The sequence below is a fragment of the Talpa occidentalis genome, unplaced genomic scaffold, assembly GCF_014898055.3.
Source record: "Talpa occidentalis isolate TD23 unplaced genomic scaffold, MPIMG_talOcc4v2.1 talOcc4.8, whole genome shotgun sequence".
NCBI lineage: Eukaryota > Metazoa > Chordata > Mammalia > Eulipotyphla > Talpidae > Talpa > Talpa occidentalis.
In genome coordinates, this window is record NW_023605194.1 from 7,515,762 (window position 1) to 7,526,852 (window position 11,091).

An 11,091-nucleotide genomic window follows, 5' to 3' on the forward strand; every position below is an offset into this window, starting at 1 on the left:
AGAGAGCCTGGAAAGGTTGAGAAAGTAGTGGAGAGTATGGAATGTTTCAAAGGGGAGCACCCTGTCAGGCCCGGGAGCAGAGTATTTGGGGATATTCCACTGAAGGATAGAGCGTCACTACTCACCCCGACCTCCTATCAAGCCCCAACAAGCCATTATACTCCAAAAATACTGCAGAAGGGGAGCTCTGCAGTCAGCTTCTGGGCTTTAGAGCCCTGTGCCTTCCCTTTCCAGCTGTGAGTGTTTGGGCAACTCACCCACCCTCAGTATCCCATCTATGAAATGAGGGTGACGAATTACAGATGTTAACTGGGGGCTGGGGGAAAGAAATAAAAATGGTAACTGTTTCACAGGGTATGGTGACGATCCAAGGGATACCTCACTCAGCCTAGAGACCGCCCATGGTAAGCTCACAATAAATGTCGTTTGTCAATAACAAACCAAATGGAGGTAACATTCACACAACAGGAAATTAATTTTTTTTAAGATTTATTTTTATTTATGCACACAAGAGCCGGGGTGGCGAGCACGGTACTCTAAAGCAAGCATCAAACAAATAAAAATCTCAAAGTGACATTATGGTAAATGTGATAAATTGCAGACACTTGACTATTTTCCAGTCATTCCATTACCCACATAGTTTCTTGAGTCTGCATATCACCTGCATATTATTCACTATTTTCTTTCAGTTAACTCACTTTTTAAAAATGATTTGCTTGAAAAAAAGGTTAAATAATTTAAATGGAAAAACCTTGTAACTTGCTATCAATACAACATATTCTAAGACACATACCTTAGAACAAAATGTTCTTAGGTTATCAACTTGATACAGTTGGATTAGTCGAAAAATAGTCAAAATATCCCTTTCCCAAGTATTTAATGTCTCAGAAGTTACAATGGCAATTTCCCTGTCCCAATAGGAACTGCGGGACGTTTACTCCAAAAGGGTCCCCCGGGGTGGGAGGTGTGGCTCCGCCCGGCCCCGCCCCGCGCCCAGAGACCACGCCCCTGTGGCCCCGCCCCTCGCTGGGCCCCGCCCCTCCACTGCTCCCCCCTCGTATGGCCCCGCCCTCCGATGGCCCCGCCCCCTCCGCGTCTCCGTCGGCCCCGCGGCTCCCGCGCGCACTGAAGATGGCGGCGGCCGCGGCGGGAAGGTTGCTGCGGGCTTCGGTGAGTGGCCGCGAGCGGGGCGCAGGCACGGAGACACCGCGGGGGCCCCGGGAACGGGCGTCCCAGACAGGATCCCGCGCCCCTGCGGCCTTTCGCCCCCGGCGGCTGTCAGCGCCTGACGGGTCCGCGGGCCCGTCCCAGGGCGCCCCTGCGCCTGCGCAGACCGCCCCTCCCCTCCCCTGCCCTCCCCTCCCCCTCCCCGCGGGCCGGCGCCGACCCGGGCCTGCAGCGGCGCCCGGGCCGAGGTCCGCACCTCGGACAGGTGCCTTCGCCTTTCCGAGCCCCGAGACGGAATGACGGCCGCAGGCGCTGCTGGAGCGTGCGCCAGGTGCGGGGGGGAAACCCACGTGCCAGGTGCTGCAGCGCTTGTCCCCGCCCCCCCACCCCGGGTCCGCCTCGGGGTCCACCCCGCCGTCTCCTGCAGGCCGAGCCTCGCGCCCCGGTGCCTCTCGCTCCCCCCTCGCTCTTAGCGGTTCGGTGTGGGCCCTTGAGTAATGCTTGATGCCAAGGTCGAGCAAATATTTCCCTTGAGCCCTGTCCAGGCTTTCCCAGAGGCTGAACTTTGCTCTACTTGTGTGCTTGTCGTAGGGATGAAAAGGCCTTGTCTTCTCTAAGGAAGACCTTGACATAGTAGAAATTGCTCCGAAGACCAGGCTGGTGAAGGCCTGACCAAGGCCCCTTGGTTTTTGAACCTTCTGTGTTGTTCTTAAGAGCATGGAGTCTTAAAGTTCCCTGCCACCTTGTAGTCTTTTTATTTTTTAACATATCTTTTTAATAAAAATTGTTTGAGAAGGGTACAACACGGTGATTTGGTCTCCATATATGTAGTGAAATGATTATTACGGTAAAGCTCGGTAACATCTCCACAAAGTTACCATCTTTTGGTGCGTGATGGTATGTTTTCAGTGCTCACTATGGTACTATTAAGTATAGTCATTGTGCAGACTTACTCATCCTGCATAACTACAGCTTTGTACCCTTGGGCCGTATCTTCCAATCACCGTGTTCCCTGCAGTCTAGAAAATAAAAACAAGGAAATACTAAGAATGTAGAGACTCAATTCCGTGCTTTCAGAGTTTCAGTTTTGGTACTTGGGCCACAGGATCGAGGACCCTGAAGATGCCCTTTCCGTGGACCAGCCTTCAACCACCATTGTGGGACTGCTCCCTAATATGAGGTGTTTCTTTTTGCAGGTTGCCCGACATGTGAGTGCTATTCCTTGGGGCATTTCTGCCTCTGCAGCCCTCAGGCCTGCTGCTTCTCGAAGACCGTGCTTGACCAATGTATTATGGTCTGGTTCCAGTCAAGCAAAATTTGCCTTTAGCACCAGTAAGTGTTGTTCTGCCTTGGTTTGACCCAGGTAATGGAAATATGCGTCATCTCTGGACAGGGACTCTGAACACCGCCTGCGCATTTGACTTACCTGCGAGCTTTTAAAACCATACCCCCGCACCATTCCCACTCCAGACAAATGAAGTCAATCCCTGAGGGGAAACCAGGTGGTTCTAATGTGCAGCCTGGGTTGAGAAACACAGGCGAACTCTTCTCATGTCATGTCTTCTTGGTTGCTGTGTGTGAAGGGGTGTGGGATAATAGGGTGCTGAGACTAGCTCCTGTAATGGCTTTGGGCCCACCCCTGTGAGCACAGATCATCTCATAGACTCCTCCGTGATCTGCATGAGGCGTAGTTATTTCTTGAGGTTTATGTCCCTTTCTCCAGAATGTGGGCTTTGCTAAGATCAGCCTCAGAGGAGTGGTATTTGAAAATGCCTATTTTAGATTTGTCCCACTCTTTTAGAAAGCATGTCATGGTTTCTAAATGCAAATGCAAAGCCTTTGTTTTGGGGGCAGTGTTATACATGTTTCACAGTTTTATTACCCTGGAGTTGAAAATCATTTCTAGGGGTGATTTGATGCCAGGGTATCAGTTTTTCTTGTCACCCATCCCAACGCCCTTCCCCCACAGCTCTCTTCTTGTTTTGAGGCCCAGGCATTCTGACCTGTGATCTCCTGCATTCCGAGTTCCCAGGGAGAAGCAAGTCCTTTGCAATTCTCACACTTCTCTTGCATCCTTTCCTTTCTTCCAGTCTCTGCCACACCCCTTCCCTCTGTACCTCTGACTCTGATAAGTGAAATCACCTCCTACCATCCCCTGCCAGACTTAATCTGCCTAAGAACAGTCGACTCATCTTCCATCGCCTACGTGAAAACCTCCAGTGACTTCATTATCTCTCATTTTAAGAACAGACTCGTCAGCCTGATATTTAAGGGCCTTCACAGCATGACTGTCAGCCATTCTTGCTTTCTCTCCCACGCGCCTTTCTTCCACACACGTACTCTCTCTCCAGATCAGCTGTGCCCTGTTCCTCCATCTTCTTTGCCCCGAGCCATCTGGACTTGACAAAATCCAAACCATATTTAGACTCCATCTCCATTCTCACGTCTTCCTTAATTCCATCCCTACTATCTACTGTCGTCTCTGTGGTTTCCATAGCACTTTAAATTGGATTTATGTACAATCTAGAACTGCAGAAAGAAAAGAGTACCTGAGATGTAACATTGAATGGAAACTTGTTTTTATATTTATTTCATTTATGCATACAAGAACTGGGGTGCAGGCCAGAGGTGCAGGGGGTACCAGAGACAGTGGGGAGCAGAACAGGTGAATTATTGAAATACACTGCTGAGGGGAGCAGCGGGGAGACAGGAGAGGTCTACTGCACCATGTGAGTAGCTCCCTGGTTGGGGATCGAACTCAGGCCATCACGGGGATGATGCTGAGACTTCTCGGAGGCCATGAACTGAAACGGAAACTGAACTAATTAATTTCATTCACTATTTTGAGAGGTTTAAATAAAATCAAATAGGTGCTTGATTTTGGGTGCAGTGGTCTAAAAAAGTTTCACAAGTTTACTACCCTGGAGTTGAAAAACATTTCTGGGAATGATTTGCTGCAAATCAATAGCAAATTAACTATACGTGAGTGTTTTCCCCCCAGGTTCCTCATACCACGCTCCTGCTGTCACCGAGCATGCGCCCTACTTTAAGGGCACAGCTGTTGTCAATGGAGAGTTCAAAGACCTGAGCCTTGATGACTTTAAGGGGAAGTACTTGGTGCTCTTCTTCTACCCTTTGGATTTGTAAGTGTAATTCCTGTGGCGCTTTAGTATTCTGAGAACGAGCAAGGTCCCTGCTTCCATGCCAAAATGGTCTGTTTTTCTTGGCAAGGGAAGGGCTCTTTCTGACTGGGTATCCCTGGTGGCCTTGTTGATTACACAGCTTGCATCTGCGACCAGTTTGCAAGCGACGATCTTGGGGAACGATCTGGCCTTCCCTCCGGGGATAGGGTTTTATTTGGGTTCTGTTTTGTGGACTCTGGAGCAGTAGCTCCTATCAGCTGGCCTCGGCCTTTTTATTGGTCTAGAGGAAAATGAGAAAAGTAAAAATAATAAAGTGGATTTTCTTATAAAGCTAATTTATTTAAATAAAATTTTTTCTTAGAATATGTGTTCTGTGTCTAAACCCCCACCCGCCCACCCCCCTTTGGGTCCAGTTCTTAGAAAGGTGAGTCCAGTGAGGATGCTTACCCAGTTTTCACTTTTAAGAAAACAGAACTAATTTCTGGACAACAGGTTCTTTAGAGTTTAAATCTTTGTCTTTAAATTCTCTAATGAGAATCTTTGCCCTTTTGCCCAGCACCTTTGTGTGCCCTACAGAAATTGTTGCCTTCAGTGACAAAGCGAATGAATTTCATGATGTGAACTGTGAAGTCGTTGCGGTCTCCGTGGATTCCCACTTCTGCCACCTGGCCTGGATAAACACCCCAAGGAAGGTATGGACATCTCACCCTGCCTCTGTGCTCACAGCTTACGAAAGGGAAGATCCCACAAAAGACCAACATTCAGTTGTTACAGTGACTCGTCTCCAGTGGGTTATTTGCGGTTTCTAACCTACTGGCATATTCTGTGAGGCTCTGTCCTCTCCTCCTGGACAGCGGCGCACATCTCCTGTTCTTATGCTTGTATTTTCCAGCATGGAAACAGAACGGAGGGGAGAGTGGACTCACTTGGGAAGGGGGACAGCTGGAGTCTGTTGCCTCCTCCCTCATCTATACCCAGGACACCCCATTACCCTGCTGGCTGGCAGGACGAGGGTTGGGTTTCTGATTTCATGTTTGGCGTTATCAGTATCCTTGCCTAAAAATGTGTTTGGGAAAATCAGAATTTCTAACTGTGCTGCTGGACTGCCAATACCAAATTATTCAGGGCATTTTTCCTTACTGGTCTTCCATTTTTATGTCTCAGAAATTAGTCTTCAACTAAGGGACTATTTTAAGAATTAGAAGAAGAAAGGGCTGTTGTGTTCGCTGGGTCTAAATCCTGCCTCTGTACCTGGCTGGGGCAAGTGGCTTAACTTTTGTGTTCCTCAGTTTCCTCATCTGTCAAATAGTGACTGTACTGGCATTTGTTCCAGGATGGGAGGGCGAGTGAGTCACTAGAAAGCACTTGGCCCCCAGTTACTTCCGCCTGTTGCCGCTGAGTTGGTCTGGAGCGTCTGCTCCCTGGCCCAGCTGGCTGGAGGGTGCCGTCTGACATTCAGTCCTATTTGCATCCCTACTAGGATGGCGGTTTGGGCCACATGAACATAGCACTCCTGTCTGACTTGACTAAGCAAATTTCCCGAGACTACGGTGTGCTGCTGGAAGGTCCTGGTCTGGCCCTGAGGTAAGATCTCTTCCTTATGCACTTAAAATTGGCTTCATGTTTAGCATCCTCATAACTTAGGAGATTTACTGAGACTCTCGTGACAGCATCTTGAGAACCAAAAGTCCTTAATTTAGTCTTTTAATAAGAATGACCTCCTGGGAGGGTAGCAGTCTTTCAGAAATGGCTGGAACTGGTTTGTCTCCCCACCACCCTGTGTCTTAATGGTTCCACTGCTTCACGCCCCCTAACCACCTAGAAACTTCTTCATGAGGGCCATGCTCCTGGCAGTGAAGCACCAGACTTCACTGTGAAGAAGGGCAGGATTCAGCATCCTGGAATGATCACGATCTTGTGGAATCACATAGGCTTGGGGTGATTATATTTTTCACTTAAGAGCCGTGTGGCTCCGGGCAAGTTATTTAGTTTCTTTGAGCCCCAGTGTGCCCATAACTAAAATAAGAGTGTATCTCCCAGGTTGGTGGGGAGAATTAAAGAAGGGGAGACAGCTGAGGTTTCAGCACAGAGCCTGACAGCAGGTGTGACCTCTGTCCCAGAGTGTCACATCCACGGTTAGACCTTTATTCCTTTGAATCTCCAAGCTCTGTCTTCAGCAGCCCCGTATTCAGATCTGGGCACTTATTTTGATGTAGAAGATTTCTTGTTTGCCTGATATGTAGGAGTTGCTCAGCTGGCCCTGGATTTCTTTCACAAGGAATTGCTCCGTGTGTGACTGTAGATTTGGTATGTGTGTAGGAGGAAGTGAGCTCAGAAGGCTCCGTGTCGCCATCTTGGACAACAACCACCAGTGTTATGTTTAATAATATTTCTTCACACTTTTAGCTACACTTGTTCAACTATGAAAAATAATGAGACAGACACGACCTTTCTAATTTGACAAAAACAACAATCCCATATTCAAACACAACCTTTCTGGGGGAGATGAGAACTGAGACCTCATAACTGACATCTTAATGGCTGCTGAGTCATGGGGGGATGGGAGACAACTACGTCCAACCCCATTTTGGTGTACTTCCCAGTTGGGTGCTGGGGACCAGCTTGATCCTGCTCATCTGGCCTGTTTTCCTCTTGGGTTACACTTGGAATTTGGCCTCTGGGAGTCACCTTGGAGCTTGGCCTTTTAACTCTAAGATTACTGTCTCCCTTTAATAAGCTGAAGCCTAGCTTAAGAATTGGCAAGGGGGGGCCTCCCTGGTGGTGCAGCAGTTGAGCGCCGGGTTGCGAAGCTGTCCGCGGCCTCTGCAGTGCCGGTTCGATCCCCATCTGCTCCCCGGCCACCAAAGGAGGGTCCCACATGGCGCGCAGACCTCTCCTGCCACCCGCTGCTCCCCTCAGCAGTGTACTTCGGTCCTTCTGCCTGCTCTGCTCCCCGCTCTGGCTCTGGTGAATTCTCTCACCCTCCCGCGCTTCTGACTATACCCAGTGCTTGTATAAATAAATAAATAAAAATAAATCTTTAAAAAAAAAAAAAAGAATTGGCAAGGGAAGGAAAAGAGTGCTGGCTCCCTCCCCCAATACCCTGGCCCCCTAGTACCCCCTGCCCTGTCCTGCCCGGCTCATTGTGCAGTTCCCTCCGTGCTGGTTTCACTATTGAGAATGCCAAGGGAGAGGAGCCTGGGGCTGGCTGGCGAGGGGCTTGCTTCTCAGAGGGCGCGGGCCCTGCTCCACCTCAGCTGTGTCTGTTCACACAGTGGAGTCCAGCTTGTCTCCATCCTCAGGGCCGGGTAAGCCTCAAAGCCTAGACCCCCAGGACGAGCCCTGAGAGGGAGAAGTACCTGTTAACTTGTGCATTTTCTTTGACTTGACTTTTCCGCGAGTAACACTGGGCTGGTAGGCCCCTTGGTTGGACTGTTAAAAGCTGTGGGTTAAACATCCTTGCGTGAGCCGCGGTTACTCCAGCACTCACGCAGAGGTGAAGGCAGCCCTGGAGGGTGTCATCCCAGTACATCGCTGTCATGCGAGAAGGATTGACGGACTGGATTTTTTCTCTAGATTCCGCTATGCAGAGACTTAACAGCCACTACGTTCTTTCTGCAAAGAACCCCCCCCCACCCATTTACCCAAAAATTTACTGATTTCATAAGTATTTCTTGAATATAGAGAAAATACATCTCTGTCCTTTCCCATCTCCCTTTCCCATCTTCTTGCTAAGATTTGATACAGCAGCCCAAAGAATGCTTGCGAAATCACTAACACATCTTCGTTCTCTGTAGTTCAGTGTCTTTTAGATTCTGTGCGCTGTTCAGGTCATACTTGGCGGTGTGACCCTTCTGCCTGTTTTCCTTGGTCACTGACCCATTCCACCTTTGGTAGAGCATCTGTTATCTGGAAGAGGTGACATATCGTTCTGAAAACAGGAAACCCCATTTTAAAGCATATGAGCGCTTCATAGACACTTGTTAAGGAGGATTAAAGACCAAGAGGGTAGACATTAGACATTTTCTAGTTCTGGTAGTGTTGAGATACTGACAAGGATAAATTCTGCTGCAGAGGTCTCTTCATAATCGACCCCAATGGAGTCATCAAGCACATGAGTGTCAATGACCTCCCAGTGGGCCGGAGCGTGGAAGAGACCCTCCGCTTGGTGAAGGCATTCCAGTTCGTGGAGGCCCATGGGGAAGTCTGCCCGGCAAACTGGACACCGGATTCTCCTACAGTAGGTTTCTTTTCCAAGAGCAGAGGGACCCAGCAGAGGGTCCGAGGTCTTTGCTGCCTCAAGGGCTGCTGGCCTGGGATATCCACAGAAGGAGCCCAGCTTGGGAGCAAGGATGCAGATGGTTCATAACTGGATGAGGTTGCTGAGGGCTAGGAGGTGGGGTTGGGAGAGGGACCAGGCAAGCTGTTAATGCAGCTTTAATTCATGTGTTCAAAAGGAAGGAGGGCTGGGGTGTGCTCAGAGCAGGGGGCCCGAAGAAATGGCTTCTCTGTTTACAACACACCCAACAGGGATCTGGGTCGGTGACCAGGGCGGGAGAGTCGTGGCCCGTCTATGAGCAAGTACCCTACATGTGAAAAAGAAATCAATGAGACACCAGTTGCTTATAAGTTAGGGAATCTTAGGATAAAAATGGAGTGCCTTCAGCTCACTTTCGGGACTTTTATAATGTCGGCTACACCGTTAAATGTTTTTGTTTTCAGATCAAGCCTCATCCGACTGCTTCCAAGGAATACTTTGAGAAGGTGAATCAGTAGATCATCCTACATGCACCTGCAGCTTCTCATACCAGAAAGGAACCACAATCGGAACTCACTGTTAGCATTTAAGAGATTATTTATAGAAGGCAGAAAACCAGTTATGCTTGTACTCATAAATATTACTCTCGATGTTTTTTGCAATACTAGCTAAGGCTTTTTAAATGTGGTGACTGTGTGGCTGCCCTTTCCTGGCAACCTCTTGATGACTGGCTAGTGTATAGAATGCCTGATTCTCCTGTTTCTTGGATCATGTCTTCGGTGAGAAAAGCAAGCTCTTCTTTCTTGGCCTTGCTTGAACCTTTGTATGTAGCAGAGTATTACACAAGCATCGAAAACTTCTGATCAAAGGTCCTGAAATTTTCTTCTTGAATTTCTTGTATTAAACTGAATTTTCTTTTATAGCAAGAGAGATCATAGTTTAAGTTGTTCGCATCAGTAGTCTGGTAGAATCTGCAATGTGTGTATGTGTGACTGAAACAAATGTGAATCATGTTTCTGAAAAAACACGGTGGCAAAGTGACTTAACTGATCATGCATGTTCCCCATCCCTAAGATTTATAGTTGATAGTTATTTTACTTATTTTGTTAGCTGCCTTAGTATCTACATACATTAACTGGGTATAATTATAAAGGATATTTATTGAATCCAGGGATTACATTTTGAAATCACTGTATTTTTTTCTGAAGTGCTTGATGTAAAGTATATCATAAAAAAATAAACATTTTAAAATACTTGCATTTTTAACACCATTGTTTAGCTTATGTCGTCGGGTGCTAGGTTTCCCTCCTGATTATATTAGCAAACATTCCTCTAACTTTTAACTTGGGCCATGGAAATAAGTAAGCTGCTGATTTCTACTGCCAAGGGACTGTTTAGGAGACAAGTAAGATGTGAAAGCATTTATTTCAATAAACTCGCGTACCTACCACATGCCAGCTGCTATGTTAGGGACATGAGAGTGAAAAAACACAACCCCTTTCACGCACTCACATTCTAGAGAGACACAAGCACATAGACTGGGAGAAGTAGAGCAAGGGGCTAGAGCAGAGTTGCAGGTGGTGTAGGCGGGTCCTCAGAGTGGGCTGGAGGGAGCGTGAGTCCTTCCAGGTCTTTCTCTTCTAAAATGACCATAGGGCCTCCCTGGTGGTGGGTTAAGTCAGAGGTATCACCACTACAGCCTGAGTTCAATCCACAGCCAGGGAGCTGACCCACATGGCGCAGCAGACCTCTCTCCTGTGTCCCCGCTGCTCCCCTCACTGTGTTTCAGAAGATCTGCCCGTTGTGCTCCCCACTGTCTGGTGAATCCTCTCACCTCTGGCCTGCACTGTATGCATAAATAAATAAATCTTTTTTTAAAAAAAACTTAAGGCTCAGAAATAGCGCCTAGCTCTGGGTTTGGTTTAATGCTCTCAAGAGGATTTTTTAAAATTCCGTCTTTTAAGGGACACATTTTCATTTTTCACTGCGCTACGCAAATTAGGTAGCCTATGCTGACTTTCCCCAATACCTTGTTTATATATACGGGGCTGTTGAAGGGGTTTGGGGGGAGTACCGCCCAGGCTTGGGAGCACCTGTGCACCAGGGTAGATGAAGTGCGAGCGCGAGCGGAGGGCGAGGATGGGGACAGCTCCAAGCCGCGGCCTCGGCAGCAGGTGCTGTGGCAGCGGGGGTCCTGTGACATCCCCCAGGCTGGAAGCGGCCAGATGACTCTAAGCGGCAGAGCGGAGTTGGGGCATTTAGCCTGCGGGAGAGGAGGGCGCGCGGGCCCAGGGCTGGGAACCGCAGGCGCGCAAGGCTGGGGGCGCCAAGGCTGGGGGCGCGCAAGGCTGGGGGCGCGCAAGGCTGGGGGCGCGGCCGCGGCCCGCCCCGGACCTGGACCAGCGGGCGCGCGGGCCCCGAGAACCGGAACCCGGGGCGCGCGTGCGCCCGGGGCGGGGCAGCCGCGCGGCTCCTCCTCCCGGCCGGGCCCGGCGGCGGCCTCTGCAGCCACCACGCAGGGGC

At 49.2% G+C, this 11,091-nt stretch overlaps 1 protein-coding gene and 1 non-coding gene across 2 annotated transcripts; both read left to right on the forward strand.

The window, feature by feature from the left end:
• Window positions 1–1,092: 1,092 nt before the first annotated feature.
• Window positions 1,093–9,848, forward strand: PRDX3 (peroxiredoxin 3). Its single transcript, XM_037496639.2, has 7 exons — window positions 1,093–1,170; window positions 2,364–2,499; window positions 4,169–4,310; window positions 4,867–5,002; window positions 5,791–5,894; window positions 8,385–8,550; window positions 9,033–9,848. The coding sequence occupies exons 1-7, from the start codon at window positions 1,132–1,134 to the stop codon at window positions 9,084–9,086; spliced, it is 777 nt and encodes a 258-aa protein (XP_037352536.1). The 5' UTR covers window positions 1,093–1,131; the 3' UTR covers window positions 9,087–9,848.
• Window positions 8,779–8,904, forward strand: LOC119234972 (small nucleolar RNA SNORA11). Its single transcript, XR_005122743.1, has one exon. It is a non-coding gene; the product is annotated as a small nucleolar RNA SNORA11 (small nucleolar RNA).
• Window positions 9,849–11,091: the final 1,243 nt, after the last annotated feature.

Bases quoted from the DNA above. Each gene is read 5' to 3' on its own strand.
- PRDX3 (XM_037496639.2), top strand. From the start codon at position 1,132: ATGGCGGCGGCCGCGGCGGGAAGGTTGCTGCGGGCTTCG. The intron at 5,895-8,384 runs GTAAGATCTCTT...ATTCTGCTGCAG, and splicing joins GGTCCTGGTCTGGCCCTGAG to AGGTCTCTTCATAATCGACC. The intron at 8,551-9,032 runs GTAGGTTTCTTT...TTTTGTTTTCAG, and splicing joins GGACACCGGATTCTCCTACA to ATCAAGCCTCATCCGACTGC.